Here is a 27712-nt window from a genome sequence, read left to right as displayed (position 1 = left end):
TCACGCAGAGGAGCGGGCCTAAGCCATCAGTAGGACATCCCCTGAGGGCTCCCAGTCTGTGAGAGGGGGCAGGCTGGGCTGAGGGACCCCCCCCCCCCCCCCAGTGCATGAATTTCATGCACTGGGCCCCTAGTCCTATATAATAAAAGCGTAGTATGCAAATTGTCCCCTCCATTGGGAGTTCTGGGATTTCGACCAGGGGGCAGAGCCAGCCATGGGAAGGGAGGGAGGCCCCAGCCAGTGGTGGCGGCAGGTGACTTGGGGAAGGGAGGGAGGCCTCAGCTGGCCACTGCCAGCTGCTAGGGATCCTACCAGTGCACAAATTTCATCCGATGGGCCTCTAGTGTTTTATAAATAACAAAAGTTGATAAATGATTTGCTTTAGCGTAAGTGTTTTAAGAGCATCTCTATTCTGCAAAGGAGGTTCATTTGTGTAACAGTATTTACACAAATGAACGGCTGCCTCCTGGGGATCAAGTTGGTACATGGGGGCCCTTTCACTGCTTGGTGATGGACAAGTGGCTTTGTTTATAAGTTTGACACAGTTACTCTTAACACTACTCATGTCTTGTACTCCACTGTCCTATTTAGGTTTTCAGCTGCTACTAAAGATAATGAATATAAGCGTTCACTGACTAAGACTCCGGCCAGAAAGTCTCCACATGTGTCCATATCTGGAAATACCCCAAAAGGCCAGGCTGTGCTTGGGACAAACAAGTTAAAGACCACAAAGGGGGATTCTGCTACAGGTAAAAAAATATATTGGTTCATCTTCAAGCCATGTAACTTCCTGAAATTAAGTTTATCTGTTTCCTTAAGCCTCTCCATATCTGTAAAATCAAAAGCAAACATTTCACCATAGCATAGTTTTCATTGTATATTGGTGAGGGAAATGCTAGAATCACAAACAAAAAACTAGTATCTGCCTGAGGACTCCATCCCATCCAAGAGGAGTCCTAAGACGTGACCCTCCCTGAAGAGCATTCAGCCCCTTCTCAGACCAGGGATGAGGAGGACAATGACAGCCTCCAGTGGCCTGCAGGACTCTGAAACCAACAGGATCCCAGAGTTCATGGAATCTGCCACACTATTGACTAGTGGACTGGGAGCCAGAATAAGCCACGTAGATACATACCCTTGTTATTAATAACAAAGCCATGAATCTTTTCCACTTATGTGATTTAAGTTCCTTGCAGGCTTTATGTCTATATTAATGAAAATGTTACTATTAGTAATATATCATTTTTAAGAAGGGTAAATAATATCAGGGAAATTCTTTAAACAGGATTCTAAACTCCCAGCTGATCATAGGAAATCTCATAATGTTTAGACTATTTGGGGAGAAGCTAACAGGGGAAACAAATCTCAGTGGTTAACTTTCTTCAGTTATTCTTTTCTCCTCTCTTTTAACCTTACATTTGTCTTGGACTTTTCATATAGATTATATTTTTAAGATTGAGAAGTGATACTTTAAATAAAAAACTATAACATGTCTTTTTCTTTTTTTCTCTAATCAAGCCCTTGGGTTTTCTGTTGGCTTTTTTAGTTATTACCCCATTCAAGTTTTCAGCTGAAGCAGCACAGACTCCAGTCTCCAACAAGAAACCAGTGTTTGATCTCAAAGCAAGTTTGTCTCGTCCCCTCAACTATGAGCCACACAAAGGTATGTGGGATGTTTTGCGGTACAAGACATGCAAAGACCTAAGATCAACCCATTTCCCACTGAGGATGTGACTCAGATGGAAACCTTACTTGACCGCCTAGAATTCCTGCCCCCACTCCTCATGATTAAAAAGAATGTCCATTAAGCAAATATTAAATATCTGATTCACTTATAATTTTGTTAATCAAAAACATAATTTCTAATCAATGTTACTACAAAGAATTAAAATTTCAGCCAAAATCAAGAAACAGAAGTGAGCCTGTGGGTTAATGAATGTTTTCTTTACAGCTTTCAAAGGATCCCAGGCTGCTAGGAACCACCGGTCCAACAACTGGGATGTTCATTGGCCAGATGTCATTGAGCATATATTAAAGTATTCTTACACCTATAAAAAATATCAATACTTAATGTGATCTCTCTTTTGTGCTTTTGGAATTACTTTTTTAAAAAGCTTCCTACAATAATCATGGTTATGTAATAACTAGAGGCCCGGTGCATGAAATTCATGCACTGAGGGGGCAGGGGCCTCCCTCAGCCCAGCCTATGCTCTCTCACAGTCTGGGAGCCCTCGGGGGATATCTGACTGACAGCTTAGGCCCACTCCCTAAGCCAGCAGTCAAGACATCCTTAGCACTGCTGCGGATGCAGGAGAGGCTCCCGCCACCTCCGCTGCGCTTGCCAGGCATGAGCCCGGTTTCTGGCTGTGCGGCGCTTCCCCTGTGGGAGCGCACTGACCCCCAGGGGCAGCTCCTGCGTTGAGTGTCTGCCCCCTGGTGGTCAGTACGTGTCATAGCGACCAGTTGTTCTGCCCTTTGGTCGATTTGCATATTAGCCTTTTATTATATAGGATGTTTATTTTTTAATATATTTTTATTGATTTCAGAGAGGAAGGGAGAGGGATAGAGAAATAGAAACATCAATAATGAGAGACTCATTGATCAGCTGCCTCCTGCACGCCCCCTACTGGGGATCAAGCCTGCAACCTGGACATATGCCCTGACCAGGAATCAAACCAGGGACCCTTCAGTCTGCAGTCCAATGCTCTATCCACTGAGCCAAACCGGCTAGGATGTTTATCTTTAAATTACGAATGTCAATGAAACATATAATATAACATAAATCTTATTTAGGTGGTAAAAATACATCTACTTCTCTCACACACCCATTTTTTCTTCCCAAGTTTTCCCATCTGTGGCAATGGCACCTCTTTCTATTGCGTTATCTACTGAGTCATCAGGGCAGAAACCTAGGAGTCCTCTTTGGCTCCTCACTTTCTCTTAGACATCATCTCCAGCCCATCAGCTAGTCCTTTCACCTCTACCTTTGAAAAAGATCTTTAATCAGACCACTTTTACCCCTCCATTGTGACTCCCTTTGGTCCAGGTCATCATCATCTTTACCTGGGCTTCTAGAATGACCTCTTTGCCCCACTACAACCTTAAAAACAAACAGAGCACATCACTGCCTTGCTCAGAATCTCCAGAGGTTTCCCATCTCTTTCCCAACTTCAGTCACTGCCTCCTTCCTTCCCTGACTTTGGGACAAATACATTGGTGTTTCAATTCCTCAGACACACCCAGCTCATCCCCACCTCCATTGTATCCCTCTGATCCACCTGGAATGTTGTTGCCACAGACCTTTGCACAGCTTTCTCCCTCATTTTACTGGGACATCCACTCAGCTATCCCCAATTCTGGCCTTTCCTCCACTCCCTGCCTCCCAGTCTTTACTCCTTAGCCTGGTGCACATTTCTTCATAGCATGAGTCACCACCTGATGTTATGTTACTTTACTGTCATCTACTTCTACCACTGGCATGTAAGCCCAAGAAAGCAAGGATTTTGACTGCTTGGTTCACTGCTTAGGTCCCCAGCTCCTACAACAGTCCCTGGCACATGCAAGGTGCACTCTAAAGTGTTTGGTGTGGGAATGAATATGACCACCAACTTGGCTGACAGTAGAAAACCTGGATTAAAGCTTCATCTGTGCTTATTATTTTTATATCCTAGGCAAGTCAGTTAGTTCCTTTATGGAAGGGAAAATAAGTACTACTTCAGTAGTTATTGATTAAATGGTAATTATGGGTGGGAACATCATTTTTATGAAATGGTAAACATGCAAATGATAATCACTGGTACTCAGACATAGGTCACAAACTGTAAAAATAAAGCAATACCTAAACATCTGGAATTTGTTCTAAAACCAACATAATATTCCCACTTGTTCTATTCCAAATACAATTTACGAGGTAATGGTAATAACAAACTGCACAGGTGAAGTACCACTTTTTTAATTTATTTTTTTATTTTATTTTATCTTTTTAAATATATTTTTATTGATTTTAGAGAGGAAGGGAGAGGGAGAGAGAGATAGAAACATCAATGATGAGAAAATCATTGATCGGCTGCCTCCTGCACACCCCCTACTAGGGATCAAGCCCACAACCCCAGGCATGTGCCCTTGGCCAGAATCAACCTGTGACCCTTCAGTCCAAAGGCCGACGCTCTATCCACTGTGCCAGACCAGTTAGGGCAGTACCACTTTTTTTAAATACCACTTTAATATCTATATATATGTATATATAGATATAGATATAGATATATATAGATATGTAAGGCTAATATGCTAGTGTCCGACCATCCCAGTAATGACATCATGTAGCAATTGCCTGGCTTCCTCTCCCTAGCGACAACTAGCCTCCTTGCATTTTCTCCAGTCCAGGAACCCAACTTGCTTTATAGCCAAGTGCAAACATTTCACATTTCAACCAAATGTCTGTGAAGTGTTTTCCCGTGCCTCATCTCATTTGATCCTCACAGAAGTCCTGGAGTAGGTAGGAGACTCAGTAGAATCCTATTTTCTTTTCATTAGCCGTAAAATTTCTAGATTTAGAAAGCTTAGAAGCTTGACCCCACTGAAAAGAAGAAATGGTGGACCTTAAAAATCACTTCAGGTTTTCTCACTGCGCAGAATATAGTCAAACACTGCTGCAGTTAAATATTTTACCCTTTGTTCTCCCTGCGTGATCTAAAATAATCTGCTTTGTGTTGATATTTACTGCTGTGTTGCTGACAATTACCTGAAAGAGAAGTTGGGGTGCTTCACTGGGCTGGAAAAAGTTTAGCTAAATCAGAAAGCAGGTCTAATTAAGCAAGTTTATTCTATATCTATAAAAGGCTAAGTTGATTTGCTCATGCGAGATACATATAAAGCTCTCGCTGGCGCCAATCGCACGCATGTATTTCAATCTGGCATTGTCGATCGTGAATTTGGTTGATACTTCCATTAAAGAGAAAGGTCAAATAGCGATATTAAAATATTTCTTTTAATTTCCTTTCAATGTGCATGATCGTGCACCAGGCCACTAAACATAATACCTATGCAACTTGAAATAAACTGCTTGGTTGTAATGGTTCCTTTTAATGTGCTATGTAATGGGAGTTGTTTTTTGTTTTTAGTGTTAAGGTTTTCTTTTTCTTATTAATATATTTTTATTGATTTCAGAGAGCAAGGAAGAGAGAGAGAAAAATATCACTGATGAGAGAGAAACACTAAGGTTTTCTCTTTGGCTTTCCAAGGATTAAAAAATAGAACACATGCCCAGCCAGTGTGGCACAGTAATTGAGCGTCTACCTATGAACCAGGAGATCACAGTTTGAGTCCAGGTCAGGGCAGATGCCCAGGTTGTGAGCTCGATCCCCAGTAGGGGGCATGCAGGAAGCAGCTGATCAATGATTCTCATCATTTATGTTTCTCTTTCTCCCTTCCTCTCTGAAATAAATAAAAATATTATTTAAAAATAGAACATGTTATTTAGATAAAAAATGCAATTTATATCTATGGAATATGAAATTGAAATTAATAAAAGATTTACACTGGCAAATGTCTATTAAAACAAAGTATAAATGTTGATAGCAAGCAAATAGCCACAGATGAATAAACTTAAGACTATAAATACAAAAGCTTCATTGATCTATCTTTGTCTCTGTCTTAAACTAGGAAAACTGAAACCATGGGGACAATCTAAAGAAAATAAATCTCTGAATGAGCATGTAAGCAGAGTTAGCTTCCACAAGAAAACTTACAAACAACCTCGTCTTCAGACCAGGTGAGCACATAATTATCCAGTTCTATAAGTCTTTTAATTTTGAAAGACTGTATATAAAAGCAGAACCTCTGAGGGACAGAGAGTCTCAGTAAGTGGTGTCTAAGAGGCTAGAAATGGAATCACATATAGAACTTTCTAAAAGTTCTAATTGTGGATTCTAATTCAGTAGGTTCAAGGTGGGGCCCAAGCATCTGCATTATTTCCAAAGCTCTACAGGTCATTCACAAGAGGACCGATTCAGAGCACTGCTTTCATATGATCTGTCTGCCCAAACTGTGCACCTGATATCCCTCCAGATACCAGTGCCCAGGACACCTAGTTATGCAGATAAATGTAAATTTTTTACTTTCAGGGAATCCAGGCTTACTAGGCTTCAAGGCCCTACACAGGGGGAGAACCCAGGATGGTCCTTAGAGGCTTTCATCTGTATGAAAACCAAGTTAAAGCGAGAGCTTGACCTGGGTTGCAACTGGTCCTGGTTGAGTCGACCCCCTGCATGAAACCCTCCTCATACAGAGTTGCCTGTCATTTGACTTGCCTACATCCACCTGCCACCAAAATATTGAATAACTATATTTGCTGTTAAGATCATTAACATGATCCTGGGACATCCCTCCCCCCTCCCCAATCCCTTTCATAAAAACATAGTGGTTTAAACCAGTGGTTCCTGATTCCAGCGTTTTTACTAGACTATGTAATTTTGAGCTTGACTACTTCCTGAAGTAGTCATTTATCAATTAAAACTACAGGGGTTGGGTTCAGGTACCAGGGTACCTTCAGGTGCAGTTCTGTGCTTGACTTTAGAATTTATAGCCCTTGAGCACAGCAATGATTTTCATCACAGAGCACCAGGTAAGACTGCAGCGTGCCTATAACTATGTTCTGCACAAGTATGCTAGATACCTTTTTAAGTTTGGACATTCGTCTACAAGTGCTTCCATTCCAAGTGGTCTGCTGTGGAGCTTCACTAGAGCCTAATGTGTACCTGTCCCTCTTAGGGAGGAGCAGCGGAAGAAACACGAGCAAGAACGAAAGGAGAAGAAAGCCAAGGTTTTGGGAACTCGAAGGGGCCTTATTATGGCTGCAGATTAATAGTTTAACCTTCTGTACATATTACTTTATTCTGAACATTTTTTGTAAATATTTTCATACTGTCCTTCCTACTTTAGTCAAAAGATCTTTTTCTGCTCTTAACTTTGTTCCTAAGTCCTTGTACAACTCAATATTTTAATGAGATCTATCCTATACTTTTTTCCATCCTATAGATTCTTTTTCTTTTCCCCTATCCTATTCTTGACCTAGATTTTTAATGTCATTTCCCCCTCCTGGCTCTAATATTAACAGAATTGCAATCCTCTTCTAAGCAAGAGCATTTACCTAGAGGTAGCTTATTATAACACAAGCTTTAGTAGAAATTGACTAGTAATAACATATGGATAGGGTGAGCTGGGAAAAGTCCCCCTTTCATCCTCCAGAGAATCTAGTCATCTTAATAAAACAAGGGGCCATATGGGTTGGTTATGACATCAAAATTTTACCCATGTGAAGTGGGTTTTTTTTTTCAAGCTTACGCACCTTTTGTTCAACTCACTTCATGTAATTGTCATCTCATTCAATATCTTAAAAACAAAAACTATAGCTCATTCTAGCCTTGCTTATTTAACAATATACAAGGCCATGTTGAAATTTCAGGATTGCTGCTTTAAGGATTACTGTGCTGTTAAACTTAAATTTTATTCAACTTATGGAAAGACTAGAGTTTCTTAGCATCATATCCATGTTTGTTGCACCTAAGTGGAATTTCTGAGTTTTGCACTGCTTCAGATTTTCATAAATAAAGTTTTTTCTCTCAGGGGTAGATTCATTCTTTGTAAACATAATTGGCTTCCAAGATTTAGTTGACCAAATAAGATGTACTCCTCAAGCATCCTCTCCTGACCACCCACGCCCACCCCAAGAAGAAATGCCCATGTCCTTCTTTTGTATTTTCACATATACGAACCACCGAACAGGACATATCCTGGGAACTTAATAAACTTAGATTTTGCTATCAAGAGGCAGATATCAGATCAATCAAGAAACCTTGTAGTAACTGTCAAATACACTTCTGCTGAGAAAGTAAAATTATACAACCACCTTGGAAAACAGTTTAGTAATTTCTTTAAAAATTTAAATGTATGTCTACCATATAACCCAGCAATTCTACACCCAGGTATTTCGCCAAGAGAAATGAAAACACATATCCACACAAATTTATAGCAATATTATTCAAAGTAACCAAAAAGTGCAGCTGTCCATCAATGGATGAATGGGTTTTAAAATATTCTTATGCACTATAAAGTAATGAAGTACTTTTTATATATATTTAAGTGAAATATCCAAAGAAGATAAACCTATTGAGAAAATGGATTAGATTAGTAGTGACCAGGGGCTGGAGAGTGACTGCAAAGGTGCACTGAGTTTTCTTTTTCAGCTGATGGAAATTTTCTAAAGTTAGTTTGTTGTAAAGACTGCACAATTCTATAAATAATCATTGATTTGTACATTTAAAACAGGCAAATGGCCAGGTAGCTCAGTTGGTTACAGCGTCTTCCTCATACGCCAAGGTTGTAGGGTCTATCTCTGGTCAGGTCACATACAAGAGTTAACCTATAAATGCATAAATAAGTAGAACAATAGATTGATGATTTTTTTCCTCTCTCTCAAAATCAATAAGAAAAAATTTTTTACCCTAACTGGTTTGGCTCAGGGGATAGAGCGTCAGCCTGCGGACTGAAGGGTCCCAGGTTCGATTCTGGTCAATGGCATGTACCTTGGTTGCAGGCACATCCCCAGTGGGAGGTGTGCAGGAGGCAGCTGATCGATGTTTCTCTCTCATTGATGTTTCTAGCTCTCTATCTCTCTCCCTTCCTCTGTGTAAAAAATCAATAAAATATTTTTTAAAAAAAGAATTTATTAAAAAAATAAATAAAAAAACAACAACTTTGTTACGTAAACTATACCTCAATTAAAGCTATTAAAAACAAAAGATAATTACATGAAAATACACAAAGTAGATTGTAGGCCAAGATGATGGAAAAGCTATTAGACTTTATATATTCTTTTATTTTAAACCTGGCTTTCTTAGGGTACTCTGTCTATAGTATTATAGCTTCCTTTCTCTAAGATGACAAGAATTTATCAATTTAAACACTGTTAATAAGGTTCTTTTTTTTTTTTTGTATATTCAATTTCTGTAATACTTTAAATGGGGAAGTTTTGGGGACATCAGTCTATTACCTGATTTAGTTTCTCTAGTGGTTACATTAAAAGTCACTATAAAGTAAGAACTGGTAAAAATCATGCAGCTTTAGAGGACCAGCTAGCTGCTCTCTGCATACATGTTATGGACTACGTTTGTGTCATCCCAAAATTCATGTTGAAACCCCAATTTCCAACATGATGGTACTTGGAGGTGGGACCTTTTGGAGGCAATTAGGTCTTGAGGATTGAGGCCTTGTGTTGGGATTAGTCTTTGTAAAGAACGGAAAGACACCATGTGAGGATACAGCCAAGAAGGTAGCTGTCTATAAGCCAAGAAGTGGACACTCACCTGATACCAGATATGCAAGTACTTTGATCTTGGACTTCTCAGCCCTCAGAACTGTGAGAAGTAAATGTATGTTGTTTTAGCCACCTGGTCTACAGTAATTTGTTATAGCAGCCCGAACAGACTAAGTATGTCTAGGTATGTCTTTTCTCAGGGACTTCAATAGCACCTTTATCTTAATACTAGAGGCCCAGTGCACGAAATTCATGCATTGGGAGGGGAGCAGTGTCCCTCAGCCCGGCTTGCACCCTCTCCAATCTGGGACCCCTTGGGGGATGTCCGACTGCTGATTTAGGACTTCCCTCTCACAATCTGGGACGGGACTGCTGGCTCCTAACTGCTTGCCTGCCTGATTGCCCCTAACTGCTTTTGCCTGCAACCTGATTGCTCCCTAACCGCTCCCCTGCTGGCCCAATTGACACCTAACTGCTCCCCTGATTGCCCCCAACTGTGCTCCCCTGCTGGCCCGATCATACCCAACTCCCCTGCAGGCCTGGTCGCCCCCAACCGCCCTCCCCTGCCAGCCATCTTGTGGCGGCCATCTTTGTGGCAGCCATCTTGTGACATTGAGTGAGGGCGTTGAGCAACACCACCTAGGCTTTTATTATATAGGATTCTTCAGCAGTCTTCCTCAAAGATGGATTAGAAAACAGAAGAAACCTGTAAGGAACAGAGTGGTAGAGGCCATCAACCATCATCTCAGAGACTCCTTGCTTTGGAAACCATGCAGGAATCGTCTCTATCAGAAATGGTTCTAACCAAAAAGTTATTTATATAGTATCTCTGCATCAGTATAGTAACTGCATTCTCTGAGTTAAGGTACAGTTTAAACTTGGTTTCCCTCTATATGGTCCCTCTTAGGAGCAGCATTTAGCTTTCTCTTAGGGAATATATACCAGCCACTGATTGGATGCCATTAAAGAAATACTTTATTTTGTCTCTGTATCAGCATGGATACTACACTACTACTACATGATCTCTATCTAAAAAGTCTTGGGTTAAGCACTGGAGAATTTTCATAGGCAAATTCTTCTGTGTGGGCTGGATCAGCAAACACTCCAATAAAATCTATTTCCAGGAAGAATGGACCATCCACTTTATCAGCCAGGGTGAATCCAATAGAGGAGATCTAAATTTAAAATAGAGAAATTGATCAAAATCGCATAGTGATGTTCCTGGAGTTTTAAAATTCCATGAGGTGATTACTATAGCTGAGTCTTTATACTACACTATAAGCCCTTAGCAAGTATGCCATAGTAAGGACAGCAGCCCTGCAATCACAGGAACTGGACTGGCCTACAATGGCATCATATGCTGTAGTAAATTATAAGAGGAAATACAGGGCTACTTTCCACACTCTACTTCCTTTCCTCTTCCTTCAGTGTAGTGCCACTGAGACTAGTGGGGACAACATGGGTATCTAATGGAGGTTCTTAAAGCTCTCCTGAACTCAATACTGTTCTCTTATTTTAAAGCTAAAATAAAATGTAGGCATGCTCAAGAGAAGACCATGATGAAATTCATCAGGATAGGGCTTTGGCTCAAAGGATAGGTCTGTGTAAACATCTGTCTGGATATTACAGGGGGGCCTTAAGTAGGAATTTCCATCCTTCATTTGCCAGCCTTCCAAAATGGACTGAATTCATCCTCACCGGAGTTCTGATTCACTAAAGAAAATATAGTTCTGAAAGGAAAATGTTACCTTGTCAAGCAGAAGCTGAAACTGGGCATCCCGGATTCTTCCTTGATTAGAGAAGAAAAATTTGGAGAAGGGAATCTGAAAAAAGAAAACCTTTTACTTCATAACTGAAATGTAAGTAACTGAAGCATTTGTATGTAATTATAATGATAAAAGAGTAATAGTTTGAATTCAATTATAAAATTATTTCATAGATGCAGTTATGACAAGTGGCTAGTCATCTGGATCACAGATATATAACAGAAAATGATTAAATAACCTAATAGAAATATGGGGGTGAAGAGAAAGAAGCACACTTGTAAACTGTTAGTAGGAGTGGAAATTATTAAAACTTATTAGAGGGCATATGGTGATTGTGGTAGGCAGGATTCTAAGATGGCCCCCAAGACTTCCAACTTCTAGTGTACACACACCTTCTTTGAGGTATTCGAACACTAATCTCAATGTTGCAATGAAGGAACTCTGCAGAAATAAGGTCCTAAATCAGTTGACTTTTATAGCTTCTTCTCTGTCGGCCTGACTAAATCACTTGAACCCGTAAAAGGGACTGACTGGTAAAAGATTAGAAGCATGAAGGGATTCAGTGGGGTGGGGGAATGCTACACTGCTGGCTTTGAAGATGGAGGCAGCTACCTGGCATGGACTGCGGCAGCTTCTAGGAGCTGAGAGTGGCCCCTCACTGACAGCCAGTAAAGGAAGGACAATAGCCCTGCAATCACAGGAACTAAATTAGCTAACAACCAGAAGGAGCTTGGAAGATTCTTGCCCAGAGCCTCTAGAAAGGAATACAGCCCTAACCTGTTCGGCTCAGTGGATAGAGCATTGGCCTGTGGACTGAAGGGTCCCAGGTTCGATTCCAGTCAAAGGCATGTACCTTGGTGGCGGGCACATCCCCTGTAGGAGGTGTGCAAGAGGCAGCTGATCGATGTTTCTCTCTCATTGATGTTTCTAACTCACTATCCCTCTCCCTTCCTCTCTGTAAAAAATCAATAAAATATATTTAATAAAAAAAAGAAAGAAAGAAAAAAGAAAGAAAAAAGAAAGAAAGAAAGGAATACAGCCCAGCTAACACCTTGAATACAACCTTATAGGGCCCTGAGCATTGATTGAACCCAGATCTACTGTCTCAACTTATGACCTACAGAACTATGAGCTAATAAATGTTTTTGAAGTTTATGGAAGTTTTTTTATGTAGCAATAGAAAACCAACAGCACTAAAAGATTTTAAATGTCATAACTGACCTACCAATTTCACATTTAGGAATTTATATTTCAGACAAATTCTGATAAATACATATAGTTTTTTCTAATAGCAAAAACAAAAAGAAGACCTTCACAATATATTACTAGTCAAAAAGTAAGATATAGACAAATCTACAGGTTTTTTTAAATTAATTTTTAAAACACCTCAAGAACTGTGACAAAATATTCATTATAGCAATTGGTAACAACCCAAGTGACTATCAATACAGGACTCATTCAGTCAACTATAGGATATCCACATAACAAAATACAAAAAACACACACAAAAAGAATTAAAAATATTCCATGTAGTGATATGGAAGGTCTTCAGGATCTAAATATTAAAAATATAAATAGAAGATGCACAAATTATGCAATTTTTATTTTTTCAGTTTAAAAAAAAGAGGAGAAAATTATATTCCTATTTGCTTATATTTGCATAAACTACAAAGTGCCTGGCTGGTGTGGCTCAGTGATTAAGCATGGACTTATGAACCAGGAGGTCACAGTTTAATTCCGGTCAGGGCACATGCCGGAGTTGTGGGCTCGATCTCCAGTGTGGGGCATGCAGGAGTTAGCCAATCAATGATTCTCATCATTGATGTTTCTATCTCTCCCTCTCCCTTCCTCTCTAAAATCAATAAATATATATTTAAAAAATTACTGAATTAGCCCTGGCTGATTGCTTAGTGGTTAGAGCATTGGCCCTCAGATGGAAGGCTCTCGGATTCAATTCCCAGTCAAGGGCACCTACCTCAGTTGCAGGTTCGATCCCCAGCCCGTCAGGGCATGTGTGGGAGACAACCAATCAATAATCAATGTATCTCACGTCGATGTTTCTCTCTGTCCCTCCCTCTCCCCCATAGCCTCCCTCCCTTCCACTCTCTTTAAAAACCAATGGAATCGCTTCTCGGCCTTTTGGCTAAGATCAAGGGTAAAAACCAATGGAAAAAAATATCATCAGGTGTTAAAAAAAAAAAAAGTGACTGGGTTAGAGGGTGCAACTCTAGCTAGAGGGACAGGAAGGCCTCTGTGAGGCAATTTTCAAGCTGAGAGGTGAATGATAGGAAAGAAGCTGGGGAAGATATGAGGGGAAGAGCATACCAGGAGATACACCACAAAGTACAAAGGGTCCCAGACAGATATGAGCTTGTTGCCCTAACTGGTTTGGCTCAGTGGATAGAGCATTGGCCTGCGGACTCAAGGGTCCCAGGTTCGATTCCGGTCAAGGGCATGTACCTTGGTTGTGGGCACATCCCCAGTAGGGAGTGTACAGGAGGCAGCTGGTTGATGTTTCTCTCTCATCGATGTTTCTAACTCTCCCTCTCCCTTCCTCTCTGTAAAAAATCAATAAAATATATTTTTTGAAAAAAGAGCTTGTTGAGTCTGACACACAGAAAAGGGACCAGTGTGGAGTGGCAGTAGGAGGGGAGATGGAAAATGAAAACAGGGGTCTGATGTCAGAGGCCCAGGGGGCCATGTTAAGGAGTCTGGACTTCATTCTCATTGTAAGCAAAAAACCACTGGCGGGTTTTAAGCATGTGAAAGATGTCATCTGAGCTATGCTTTAGAAAGCTCATTACTCCGGCGGCTGTGTGGAGAGTGGACCTCAGGGGGGCAAGAGGACAAAGGGAAACCAAAGTAATCCCAAAGCCCGGACAGTGGGAGAGATGGCAGAAATGGCGGCTCCGGGTGACTTTGGAAGTCGCTATGACAGGATTTACGAACAGACGGGATGTGGGTGAGGGAAAAAGGAGTCCAGGATAAGCATTAGGTTTAAGTATGAACAAAATGGATACTTTCTTTTGAGTTTATGGATTAAAAACCTTCATGATGTAGAAGACAGGAATAGAAACTTGATTTAGTCCTTCCTGAATTTCCACTTATTTTCCTCCTGGTTAACATTGTTTACCTTCTCAAAGCTTCTCATTTACAAAATAAGACTGCCTTATACTACCAAGAAATAAAAATGTTGATGACTGTAAAGGATGAAGTATTTATTTCTCTTAAGGAAGCCTTTCTACTAAGCTAGGGACACTATATTAATAGAGCTGCCCTGAAGAGGTGATACAGCAGAAACTTAAAAAGAAATATCTGGCCCTAACCGGTTTGGCTCAGTGGATAGAGTATCGACCTGCAGACTGAAGGGTCCCAGGTTCGATTCCGATCAAGGGCATGTACCTTGGTTGCGGGCACATCCCCAGTAGGGGGCGTGCAGGAGGCAGCTTATCGATGTTTCTCTCTCATCGATGTTTCTGAATCTCTATCCCTCTCCCTTCTTCTCTGTAAAAAAATCAATAAAATATATTTAAAATATATATATATACCTGCCCCGCCTGTGTAGCTCAGTGGCTGAGTGTTGACCCATGAACGAGGAGGTCACTGTTCCATTCCCAGTTAGGGCCCATCGATCCCCAATAGAGGGCAGATGGTCAATTCTCTCTCATCATTGATGTTTCTCTCTCTCCCTCTCTCTTCCTCTCTCTGAAATCAATAAAAACGTATTAAAATATTTTTAAAAGAAACATCTACTTAGGCATAAACCAGAGATGTACCCATGACCTAGCATGTACCAGACCATATCCTTATCAAAAATATTTCCTGGTTACGCCGAAACCGGTTTGGCTCAGTGGATAGAGCGTCGGCCTGCGGACTGAAGGGTCCCAGGTTCGATTCCGGTCAAGGGCATGTACCTTGGTTGCGGGCACATCCCCAGTAGGGGGTGTGCAGGAGGCAGCTGATCGATGTTTCTCTCTCATTGATGTTTCTAACTCTCTATCCCTCTCCCTTTCTCTCTGTAAAAAATCAATAAAATATATTTAAAAAAAAATATTTCCTGGTTAGTAGGCTAACATATATATTAATCAAAGAAAAAGTCAATTGTGTAAATCTTGCTCCTTGGTCCTCTCCCTTCTTTCCCTTCCCACACCTTCCAAAAGGGACTAATAAGAAAAACTACAATGTAACCATGATCTCAAAAGATGTACAGTAAAGACCTGGGCTGTTACCTTGACCTCCTGCCAGTAGGGCCCACCACGGGTGAACATGAAGTAACTGTACATCTGATTGTGCCTCTGAATGAAATCTGTGTCCTCCCTGATATTCACCATCCAAGGCCGACCATCTCCACGGACTCGGAGATACAGGGTATTGAACTGAGACCAATCATAAGACTTCTTTCTATCAAAAGCACCCTAAAGAACAGAAAGGAAAGTTAATTTCACCTCATTTTCCATTATTAGCAAAATGTGAGTTAGCACTTTTTATAACAACAAAGGGATCCACTAATTTTTTTTTTCAGATTCAATTCCCTCACAAGGGAGTAGATAAATCTAGTGATTCCTGCTTTAGTACAAAATACTGACACAGTATGTTTCTAAGGTAATGTTCAAGACATGAATGGCCCAGGACAGTGTTTACATGGGGCAGGCACTTACTTGTATCACTGAATGGAAAAGAATTACTTTCTTTCCCTGGTCCTATGGAGCAATTTAATGACAAAAGTGGGCCATTTAATGACAATTGCCTTCCAATAAACTAGAAAACTATAAAAGAGCTCAAGTTTTAAAATTGATATTTTATAACAATAGCTACCATCTATTGAAAAACTTAAGCACTTTGCCCTGGCTGGTTTAGCCTGAGGACTGAAGGGTCCCAGGGTTCGATTCCGGTCAAGGGCACATGCCCAGGTTTCGGGCTTGATCCCCAGTGGGGGCATGCAGGAGGCAGCCAATGAATGATTCTCATCATTGATGTTTCTCTCCCTCTCTCTCCCTCTCCCTTCCTCTCTGAAATAAATTTTTAGAAATTTTTTTTAAAAAGAGAAAAACTTAAACACTTTGTTTGCATAATTTAATCCTAACACCCCTATGAGATAGGTACTATCTTTATACTCCACTTTACATATGAATAAACTGAACACTCTAATAAATGATAAATCCAGTACTGTTAATACATAACTCCAAAATCTTTTTAAAAAATATTTTTATTGATTTCAGAGAGAAGGGTCCCGGGTTCGATTCCATCAAGGGCATGTACCTTGGTTGCGGGCAATCCCCAGTGTGGGGTGTGCAGGAGGCAGCTGATCATGTTTCTAGCTCTCTATCCCTCTCCCTTCCTCCTGTAAAAAATCAATAAAATCTTTTTTAAAAAATATTTTTATTGATTTCAGAGGAATGAGAGAAACATCAATGATGGGCGGGAATCATTGATCAGCTATCTCATGCATGCCCCCTACTGGGGATGGAGCCTACAACTTGGACATGTGCCCTAACAGGGAATTGAACCAGTGACCTCTTGGTTCATGGGTTGATGCTCAACCACTGAGCCACACTGGCTGGGCCAAAATCTGTGTTCTTAACAATCTATATCAGCAGTCACCACCGTGGACCACCGGTTGGCGACCGCTGATCTATATTGTCTCTCTCTTTCAAAGTGGAACTTAGTATTCATTTCCAAAGGTGCTTATTTACAACAATCTCAGAGGCAATCTGATTTTAAGAATACCAGTGTGCAGGTATGAGCTATTATTTAGTAGCTATATAACTCTAGACAAGTTACTAGATCTCCCCAAGCCTCAGTTTCCTCATCTGTAAAACTGGAATGATCAGCCCTAGCCATTTTGGCTTAGTGGAATGAGCATTGGCCTACGGACCAAAGGCTCCAGAGTTCAATTCTGGTCAAGGGCACATACTGGGTTGTAGGCTACTCCCTGGCCTGGGCCTTGGTCAGGGCTCGTACAGGAGGCAACCAATCAATGTTTCACTCACATTGATGTTTCTGTCTTTCCTCTCTTCCACTTTCTCTAAAAATCAATGCAAAAATCCATTTAAAAAACCCCACACAAACAAAACTGGAATGAGCCCTACCAGTTTGGCTCAGTGGATAGAGCGTCGGCCTGCGGACTGAAGGGTCCCAGGTTCGATTCCAGTCAAGGGCATGTACCTTGGTTGTGGGCACATCCCCAGAGAGGGGTGTGCAAGAGGCAGCTGATAGATGTTTCTCTCTCACTGATGTTTCTAATTCTCTCTCCCTCTCCCTTCCTCTCTGTAAAAAAATCAATAAAAACATATATTTAAAACAAAACTGGAATGATCTTATGTTACAATATTGTGAGAAATAAAATGTATATGAACTAATCTGCACAAGGAATGTCAGGTACACTTAATAAATGTTATCATGTCCAGAAGTTGAGTGTCTACCCAGGATCCAAGAGGTTGTCAGTTCAATTCCGGATCAGGGCACATGCCCAGGTTGTGGGCTTGATCCCCGGTGGGGGCCATGCAGAAGGCAGCCAATCAATGATGTTCTTCTCTCTAGGATGTTTCTTTCTCTCTATCCCACTTCCTTTCTCTCTCACTAAAAAAATCAATAAAAACATATTTTTTAAATGTTACGAACATTGCCGAAACCGGTTTGGCTCAGTGGATAGAGCGTCGGCCTGCGGACTGAAGGGTCCCGGGTTCGATTCCGGTCAAGGGCATGTACATCGGTTGCGGGCACATCCCCGGTAGGGGGTGTGCAGGAGGCAGCTGGTCGATGTTTCTCTATCATCGATGTTTCTGGCTCTCTATACTTCTCCCTTCCTCTCTGTAAAAAATCAATAAAACATATTTTTTAAATGTTACGAACATTTTCTATTACTCCACAATACATATTTAGCCATAAAATTATTTGCTGCTGTGGACTATTAATTCCATTTTGAGGATTTTCAGGGCCTGAAAAAAAATCTTGGTGTGCACAAGTTGGTGTGCATAATTTGTTGCCTCTGGAAGAATACCTACCTTTCTTTTTCATCATTATCTGGAGAGATGGAGCCTAATACTACTATTAACATTTGTCTTTCTCCCTAAAGCACAATATCCAAGCAACATGCAGAGGCTGTGGCCAAGGTCAGACATGGGAATCTGTCCAGAGCAGGCCTGAAACAATACCTGGTCAGCAAATTTGCAAAAAGCCATAGGCCAGCGGAGAGATAAAAGAACTAACCTAAGTAACTTTGGAAAATAGTGTTCTGACTAGATACTATAAGGCTAAAGACAAAAGAAACTATACATAAACACTGTATTCTACTTGGTCGAGTTGTCTCACAGAGTTCTGGGTTAAAAATCCTAAAACTGCCCCGCTGGTGTAGCTCAATGGTTGAGCATTGAACAATGAACCAAGAGGTCGTAGGTTTGATTCCTAGTCAGGGCACATGCCCGGTTTCGGGCTCCATCCCCAGTAGGGGATGTATAGGAGGCAGCCAATCAGTGACTCTCATCATTAATGTTTCTCTCTCTCCCTCCCCCTTCCTCTCTGAAATCAACAAAAATATAATTTTAAAAAATCCTGGAACTGCTTTACATGTATATTGGGGTTAAACTAGTAAGTAAATGGTGGGGGATGGGTTTCTCACTGTTACAGAATGAAGTTACAGAAGCAAGAGGGGGAAGGCCAGACTGAACCACATGGTACTGAATTAAAGTGAGCATTAGTATGAACTCGTATTTAGATTAATATGGCCCTAGCTGATTTGACTCAGTGGATAGAGCATCAGCCTGCAGACTGAAGTGTCCAGGGTTCGATTCCAGTCAAGGGCATGTACCTCAGTTGCAGGCTCATAGCCCTGGTCCAGGGCATAATGGAGGCAACCAATCAATGTCTCTCTCTCTCATATCGGTGTTTCTCTCCATCTCTCCCTCTCCCTTCCACTCTCTAAAAATCAATGGAAAAAATATCCTTGGGTGAGGATTTAAAAAAATTAATATGAATATAGAAATTATAAAATTATAGACATGTATTTACACAAGTTGGTATGTATACATATACTTCCTAGCTATGTCCACTTAATGTCCTAGATATAGTGTCATCCCAGTAACAACCAGCATACTCATTGCCCAGATCCTGGTTTCTAATAACATCCTCCATAAAAAAAGAAACCAGAGCTCTTTTGAGAAATGGCTTATTCTAGGGTTGGAGCAAGGGAAATACAAGATGAGCTAGAACATCTTGTAGAGCCAAAATGTGCTAAAAATACACACACAAACACACACAAAAGGATGGGGCCCTGGCTGGTGTGGCTCAGTTGGCTGGGCGTCATCCTGTGCACCAGAGTTGACGGTTCGATTCCCAGTCAGGGCACATGCCCAGGTTTCGGGTTCTATCGCCAATAGAGGGCACACAGGAGGCAGCCAATCGATGTTTTATTCTCACATGGATCTTTCTCTCCCTCTCCCTTCCTCTCTGAAAATCAATAAAAATATTTTTTCAAAAGGATGGGGAGAGATCAAGGGACAGGAGCCAACCTGAAAGAACTCCCAGTGACCAAAGGTAGAACAGTTTCAGCAACAAAATAAATAACATATTGTTGGATTATAACCCAAAGTGTGAGTCCATACTAACAAATAAATAAATGTGGTAGAAGAAACAAATCTTTCTTTCTTAAGAATCCTAAGTAATTTATGTGTATAGTACACCTTTCAGGAGATATAATTTAATCCTACAACTTTCCCATCTTGAAAGTAGGCTACACTTAGTGACTTGCTTCCAAAGAACATGGTATAGAAAGAAGAAAAAAGCTCGACAGGCATAACTCAGTGGTAGAGCATCGACCTATGAACCAGGTCACAGTTCGATTCCTGGTCAGGTCATATGCCTGGGTTGGGTGGAGGAGGCAGCAGATCGATGTTGCACTCTCACATTGATGTTTTTCTCCTTCCTCTCTCTCTAAAAATCAATAAACTATTCTTAAAAAAAGAAAGAAGAAAAAAAGTAACTGAATGGAGTAACCTGGTAAACACTACCTTGACCAAGTGATCAAAGTTAACACATCAGTGATGTCATGTTGCTAGCACATACCTTTCTTTTCTTTTTAAAGAAATTATATCTTTTTTTATTTATCGACTTGAGAGAAAGCAAAACATTGATTTTTGTTGCTCCACTTATCTATGCAGTCATTGGTTGACTCCTGTTATGTGACCAGGGACCAAACCCAAAACTCTGGAATATTGGGACAATGCTCTAACCAACTGAGCTCTCTGACCAGGGCGCTGCATGTATCTTTCATACGATGTAATGAGAAGGGTACTTTAACTTTGTGGCATTCTTCCTAAAAACCCAGATCCCCAGTCTAACCAGGAGAAAAAAACCCAGATCCCCAGTCTAATCAGAAAATCCCAAATTGAGGGTCATTATATAAAACTAGAGGCCTGATGCACAAAATTCATGCAAGGGGCTCAGCCCTCACAGCCCCAGCTGCCTTGGCTGGCCCTCACAGCCCCGGCTTCATCCAGGTCATCCAGAAGGTTGTCTGGACAGTCATTCTGCTGTTCAGTCTAATTAGCATATTAGCTCTTTATTATATAGGAGGATACCTAACCAGTATTTTGCAAATCCTCATGAAAAATGAGAAAAGACTAAGAAACTGTCACAGACCAAAGGAGACTAAGGAGACATGACTACTAGATGTAATGTAAAATCCTGGATGGGATCCTGGAACAGAAATAGAATATTAGTGGAAAAGCTAGTGTAATTCAAATAGAGTCTGGAATTAGTTAAAAGTAATGCACAAATGTTGGTTTCTTAGTTGTGACAATGTACTAAAGTAAATCCACACTAAGGAACCCCTGGCCATTTCAGGGTCTGTGGTCTATGTTAGAGGAGATGCAAACCTCCCCAGATCATTGTTCAATTGTCTAATCCAGGGGTCCTCAAACTTTTTAAACAGGGGGCCAGTTCACTGTCCCTCAGACCGTTGGAGGGCCGGACTATAGTAAAAAAAAACTATGAACAAATTCCTATGCACACTGCACATATCTTATTTTGAAGTAAAAAAACAAAACGGCAAAAACACCCGCATGTGGCCCGCAGGGCCGTAGTTTGAGGATGCCTGGTCTAATCTCTCAGGGCTCCTTAACACATTAAGCGCCACGTCAACCGGTGACTGAAACGGAAGGAAGACAAAACAGGCTTGGCACTTCACGTGTTAAACATAAGAATGCACCACTCTGGACCGAAGTGATGCCCAGAAACAAGAAATCCCTCCTCAGGAGCCGCTTCCCCCTTGTGCTTCAGCTTTGTACTTGTGCCCAGTAGTTATACACCCCCATACAAGATGAGATGCCAGGTGTTTTCATTTACAGAAACTCTCAGCTACAGTTCATGCTACCATGTTCACCCCAGTTCACCAGAAAACTCAAGCTGCTGGGCCTAACCTACCCTTGGAATCCTGGATATCATTGCACAGTATCCGCTCTGACTATTCTCCCCATCCTGAGGTGCCGCAGAGCTCAGAGTTCCATACAGCAGTGCACTCTGGTTATTCTTGCCCATTTTCAGGAACACTTCACTTCTGCCTCCAATTGTCTTATCCGAAGTCACTATCCACTTATCCAAATCTTCTTTTCCACGGAACTGCCAGACAACTCTGGCTTGTTCCAGAATGACCTCCTGCAGAGGGCGGCCCTCAGGCCCTATCCAATGCTTCACAATCTCATCCTTCAAACGCCAAAAATGTTCCTTGATTTCATCTTTAATGGCTTTATCAAAACTAACTTCGGGCTTCTCCTCAGGAGAAGTTATATCCAAAGAAACTTCTCTCTGGTGATCTCCTTGCAAACCCCCTGCAGAGTTCCTCTGAGTGGAAGCTTTGCCAGGAGTAGCCACTGGTTTCGGAAGACTACTGGAACAATAGTCTGCAAAGCGGGTACTCAAAAATGGACATGAGGCAACACTTGGCTTTAGGCATTTACTGAGAATATAAGTGCCATTCAGCAATTTGTGAACCAGAGCCATGGTAAGAAAAAGTCGAAATGTAAATTTCTCCCTGGGCTACCAGAGGAAGAAGCTTCAGTTAATAGCACAATTCCACCTATAATAGAAGAGACATTGAAGAGTTACAAGTGTAGCAAAAAATATATCACAATTTCAAATTCAACATAGATCATGTATTGTGAAATTCATGAATTTATTTTCTAACTCTATAAACATTTATCCAGGACATATGACGAGAATACTGTTTGCACTATACATAATGCATCCAGCTGCCTCGTGAAAAAAATACCAAAATAAAAATAAACACAGAGCCCTTCATGGAGTTTATGATTAATCAACCCCAAAATAATTCAAGTATGTGTTTCAAAAGATTGTGTTCATTTTATTTATTTTTTAAATATATTTTATTGATTTTTTACAGAGAGGAAGGGAGAGGGACAGAGAGTTAGAAACATCGATGAAAGAGAAACATCGATCAGCTGCCTCCTACACACCTCCTAATGGGGATGTGCCCACAACCAAGGTACATGCCCTTGACCGGAATCGAGCCTGGGACCTTTCAGTCCGCAGACCGATGCTCTATCCACTGAGCCAAACCGGTTTTGGCGATTGTGTTCATTTTAAAACAAATTTTATGCTGATTTTGTACTTGTTTTGTTTTTCTGGTTTGGTTTTGTTTTTTTGGCAATTCCACCAGGACTGGATTTTTTAAAAATATATTTTTTATTGATTTCAGAGAAGAAGGGAGAGAGAGAGAGAGAGAGAGAGAGAGAGAGAGAGAGAGAGAGAGAGAAACATCCATGATGAGAGAGAATCATGGATATGCTGCCTCCTGCAAGTCCCCCATTGGGGATCGAGCCCACAACCTTGGCATGTGCCCTTGACCAGAATCGAACGTGGGACCTTTCAGTTTGCTGGCCGACACTCTATCCACTGAACCAAACTGGCTAGGAAAGAAATAATTGGTTTCTAGAATAAAGTATTCAACTCATTCACTCCAGGACCTAAGCTAACCGACATGTTAGTCTCTTTAACCCTTTCAGTTAGCACTTCATAAAAAGAGGGACTTACAGCCCTGGGCACGAGGCTCAGTTGGTTGGAGCATCATCCTGTATACCAAAAGGTTGCAGGTTCAATTCCTGGGTGGGGCACCTAGGGGAGGTAACCAATCCATGTTTTCTCTCTCTCTCTCTCTCCTCTCTCTCTCTCTCTCTCTCTCTCTCAAAAATCAGTGATGCCCTCGTCGGTTTGGCTCAGTGGATATAGCATTGGCCTGGGGACTGAAGCGTCCCGGGTTCAATTCTGGACAAGGCACATGCCCGGGTTTCGGGCTCAATCCCTGGTGGGGGGCGTGCAGGAGGCAGCTGATGCATGATTCTCTCTCATCATTGATGTTTCTCTCCCTCTCCCTTCCTCTCTGAAGTCAATAAAAACGATATTTTTTAAAAACCAGTAACAAAAAATATATCCTCGTTTGAAGATTTAAAAAGAAGAAAAAAAAAGAGGGATTTAGATGTGTGCATTGAATATGAAGTCAGAAACTTGGACTTGCCCAGTGGTGTGGTTCAGTGGTTGAGCGTCAACCCATGAACTAAGAGGTCAGAGGTTCGATTCTAGGTCAGGGCACATGCCTGGGTTATGGGCTTGATCCCTAGTAAGAGGTGTGCAGGAGGCAGCCAATCGATGATTCTCTCTCATCATTGATGTTTCTATTTCCTCTCTCCCTCTCCCTTCCTCTCTTTGAAATCAATAAAAACATCTTTAAAAAAGGAAAATTCCAGGTAAGATATTTAAAAAAAAAAAGAAAACTTTGACTTGACTCCTAGTCCTGCCCTCTTATTAGGTTGTAAGTATTGTAAATATTGGCATTTGCTTATGGCTAAACCTACTAACGCTGTTTACCCTCAGGTAAACCAATTGATCTTCTGAGGTCTCCATTTCCTTGGGGGTAACAGTTCCCTTACCTACCTTAAGGGATTTTTCTGAAGATCAGATGGAATGATGGCTATAAGAAGGGTCTCTGATCCAGTAAGTCTAACAGGATATCCAAGATTCTTCATATCTAACAAGCTCCTAGTCCAAGGCTCACACTTTGAGTAACAGGGCTTTGACTATCACTATCACTATCTGAGGTCCTCAAAGATAGAAATAAACAGTAACACTAATACTATCACATTTAAATACCATTCTTAATATTTTCAAGTCACCTTAACGTATCACATTTAATGTACATGACTTCTGTAAGACAAGGCAGGTAGATATTTCCTTTCTCTAGGAAACAAGACACCAACAGGTGAAGTGGCCTGCCTAAGTCCACAATGTTAATCAGTATGGAATCTAGAACTAGTACGCTGCCTCTCTATATGTACAACATTACCAATATAACTTCTATCGCTCTAGTAAAATAACAACTTTGCTCTTAGCAACAACATTTCTTAAGTGCTGGCAGGAAGTGCTGCCGGAACCAGGAAGACCAATTGGTCCCCTCTTATACCTGTTCCAGCTACCCTTAAAAGGAAATAAAATATGCAAGACCATATATGCGAACATTACAAGTATAAAGATGTACAGAGGCACTCTCCTTCCCAGGAGGACACCAGTGTCTTTCCCCTTCCCCTCAGGCATGCATCTCCTAACTCTAAGGGATACCCTCCCTCCCCCGCACGAGACTTGCAACCAGGGGAGCAATGGGCTGCAGCCTCTCGTGGCGGGCTAACCCCCTGAACCTGTCCCCAAGGCCCCCTTTTCGCTGACTCTGCAGTGAGCTGACAGCAGCCCTGCCCAGGCTCTTCTTGACCATAGGTTTCTAGAGAGCAAAAGTGGGCCCCTCTAGTCTCTCTCTTGTTGTTCCTTCTATCCTAAGCCCTTCCTGTCTCATTGTCCCCAGCTTTAACAAACGTACTCGCAAAATAAAAAGTACTGGGCTTTGGAGACAACCCCACTGTAGGTTGTCTTCAAAATATTTTTTAAAATTATATTTGGACCCTAGCCGGTTTGACTCAGTGGATAGAGCATCGGTCTGCAGACTGAAGGGTCCCAGGTTCGATTCCCGCCAAGGGCACATGCCCAGGTTGTGGGCTCGATACTCAGTAGGGGGCGTGCAGGAGGCAGCCGATCGATGATTCTCTCTCTCATTATTGATGTTTCTATCTCTCTCCCTCTCCCTTCCTCTCTGAAATCAATAAAGAAATATGTGTGTTTTTTTAATTATATTTAGATGGGGGAGAGGAGGGAATAAAAGTCTTAAAGTCTAGTATAGGATGATGGGATTATGAGTAATATTCACCCTATTTTCCAAACCCTCAGTAGTGTTGTTACGTCTCTAATACAACTTTAATTATAAATGTTTGTTTCATATTTTTACCAATAAAGTCAAACCCGTTAACGGATGACCCCAGACTGAAAGTCCGTGGCTTTTGACGCAGGTAAATGGAGCAGTCTTTATAAAGATTGTTTATCTAGGGTTTACCACGTGCCAGAAACTGTTCTAAATGTATTTCCATTGACTCCTCACAACAACTCTGGGAGAGATACTATTACTATTCCAGAGATGAGAACACGGAGGTTCCAATATTAAACTACCCGAGGTCATTACAGCTACTAAGTAGCAAAACTAACTCTAGAGCCCTGGCATTAAGCTCCCAATCCGAGTCGGGGTGTGGTCCCCTCACCCCTCACCTGCTAGGCTGTGTCGCCCTCGCACGCTCCGGACACACGAACGCCCAGCAGAGGCCCACTTGCCCTCCCCACCGGGGTTCCAGAGTGGCCTCTGCCCGGGTCCCAGCTTTTCTCGACCGGGCACTCCACTTTCCGGTGTAGGTCCAGCGGCTTTTACAACCCGGCGCCAAACCAGGCGTTTTGACACTAGAGTTCCGGTCCGATGCGGAGGCCTAGGACTAGTAACGAAGATCCCTAAGCCAGTCGACCTGAGGCTTTTGGTCTCTACTCGCTTTCCAAAAAGCCCGGTTTCCACCACTCCTGATCTTTTCTGTCCTATGTGAGAAAAATGAGAGAATTTAGACAAACTATTCTTTTCCTGCATCCCATCTTCAGGCTGCAAACTCCATCCCGCATCTTTCAAATAGCACCTTTGTATTGCTAACGTTCCTTCGCCCGGAGGCGCCAGGGTCCCCTCGCGCCCCAGGGTCTCCCCCCGCCCCAGGCGCCGGAGAGTTGTGACCTCAGAGAACTGGTTCTACTGGAATTGCCCTCGCGGAATCTTTGGAGAACCAGCAAGCACCTGGACAGCAAACCGTTGTACCCGCCATTTCCCTATCCCGCCCCGAGGGGTCGCCCACTCCACAAGGCTTCTAGATCTTGTGCGTACTTCTATGTAAGCACTTTGAACATTGTATCTTGTTCTTTTACTTCTCAGTTCCTCCAACACACTGTGAACTTCTTGGGTCCAGAACTGTCTTCAGCACCTAGTATAGTGCTAGCAGGAATTAAGGGCTCAGCTTGAATTGGAAAGAAGTGTAACCCCTTAGAAGTCAACACCATTCCCCTCCAGGCTTCAGAAAAGACCTCACGAAATATAATTGCCTTTTCCAAGTTTCCTCCATTACTCGTTTCCTCGCCACCAACTCTTCCTTCTTGAAATTCTGCCTTGACTTCTCTAGTCTCTACACTTGCCTACTTCTCTTACCTCCTCCATCCTTCCCTAGCTGCTCCTTAACTGACTCTTATCTTCCCACAACTTTAAATGGGGTTGTCTCCAAAGCCCAGACTGCACCCTCCTCTTTTCTAGTTTCAGATATGAATTATCTAAAGACAATGTGAGCATCTCTTTCCCTACACCCCGGTAAACATTTTCAACCTCTCCATAGCAGTTCCAGCAATGGGATACACCACTAGCATCTCAAATTTGGTATGTCTAAAATTGAATTAGCCCAGCTGGCATGGCTCAGTCGTTGTGCATCGACCTATGAACCAGGAGGTCACAGTTCAACTCCCAGTCAGGGCACATGTCTGGGTTGTGGGCTCCATCCCCAGTAGGGGGTATGCAGGAAGCAGCCAATCAAGGATTCTCTCTCTCATTATTGATGTTTCTATCTCTCCCTCTCCCTTCCTCTCTGAAATCAATAAAAATATTTTAAAAATAAAATAAAATTGAATTATCCATATTAACTCCTCCTATCTTCACTATTTCTGTAAATGCCCACATCCTTCTAAACTGGAAATCTTTGGCCATCCTTGGCTTCTCTCCTTAAGACCTCCTCTTGGGGTGCCGAGACCTGGGCCCAGTGCCCTCCTAGAGGGTCGGGTCCCTGGACTTGGGGTGGGGGGCCTGCCAGCACCAACACCACCCTTGCCCCAAGTCTTTTAACCTGGGTGTTAGCATTTTAGAAACCCCTCAGGAGTTCTGGCCACCAACTAACTGCTCCCTCCCTAGCCGGGACCTCTTGCAAAACTGTAGCTAGTGATGTTTGTACAACCAAAGACTCTATTTTGTGGTTTAAGAAAAATAAAATTGACTACGTAAAAAACAACAACAACAAAAAAAAAAAACACACCTCTCACCAACCCTAAATGCTATTGAACTCTCTTTGCTATCTTTGATCTTTGGCTCCTTCTTTCCAAACCCAGTGAGAAACCTGGATTAGTTACTGCTCTTATACAAATTACATTCCGTCTACTGACTGCCCTACTCTGGACACAA

At 41.8% G+C, this 27712-nt stretch overlaps 2 protein-coding genes across 3 annotated transcripts in view; one reads left to right on the top strand and one right to left on the bottom strand.

Moving 5' to 3' along the window:
* Positions 1-7622, top strand: part of NUSAP1 (nucleolar and spindle associated protein 1) — a 33384-nt gene extending 25762 nt beyond the window's left edge. Inside the window, exons 8-11 of the mRNA XM_054715563.1 lie at positions 592-749; positions 1547-1663; positions 5662-5770; positions 6769-7622. Of these exons, the coding sequence (XP_054571538.1) occupies positions 592-749; positions 1547-1663; positions 5662-5770; positions 6769-6862 (478 nt within the window). The 3' untranslated portion in view covers positions 6863-7622. The remainder of the gene's footprint in view (positions 1-591; positions 750-1546; positions 1664-5661; positions 5771-6768) is intronic.
* Positions 7623-10270: 2648 nt separating this feature from the next.
* NDUFAF1 (NADH:ubiquinone oxidoreductase complex assembly factor 1) lies at positions 10271-26010 on the bottom strand. Of its 2 annotated transcripts, none has more exons than XM_008143023.3 (5): positions 25732-26001; positions 21499-22150; positions 15309-15494; positions 11062-11136; positions 10271-10488 (listed from the first exon to the last, which is right to left on the bottom strand). In XM_008143023.3, exons 2-5 carry the CDS (start codon positions 22072-22074, stop codon positions 10339-10341), a joined length of 987 nt encoding a protein of 328 aa, XP_008141245.1. In that variant the 5' UTR covers positions 22075-22150; positions 25732-26001; the 3' UTR covers positions 10271-10338. The 2 variants fall into 2 exon arrangements, 1 of the variants encoding a protein (XP_008141245.1); XR_008555995.1 differs by lacking the exon at positions 10271-10488 and adding an exon at positions 14628-14784 and having other exon boundaries at positions 11081-11136; positions 25732-26010.
* Between the last annotated feature and the right edge of the window lie 1702 nt (positions 26011-27712).

Source organism: Eptesicus fuscus, chromosome 5, assembly GCF_027574615.1.
Source record: "Eptesicus fuscus isolate TK198812 chromosome 5, DD_ASM_mEF_20220401, whole genome shotgun sequence".
In the NCBI taxonomy this organism is placed as follows: Eukaryota; Metazoa; Chordata; class Mammalia; order Chiroptera; family Vespertilionidae; genus Eptesicus; species Eptesicus fuscus.
This window is presented reverse-complemented; position numbering and strand designations above follow the sequence as displayed.

Excerpts from the sequence above, each read along its gene's own strand:
- NDUFAF1 (XM_008143023.3), bottom strand. The coding sequence starts at position 22,074 with ATGGCTCTGGTTCACAAATTGCTGAATGGCACTTATATTCTCAGTAAA. Across the intron at positions 15,495-21,498 it reads TGATATCCAGGATTCCAAGG|GGTGCTTTTGATAGAAAGAA; the intron begins GTAGGTTAGGCC and ends TCTGTTCTTTAG. Across the intron at positions 11,137-15,308 it reads CCTACTGGCAGGAGGTCAAG|ATTCCCTTCTCCAAATTTTT; the intron begins GTAACAGCCCAG and ends TTCTTTTTTCAG.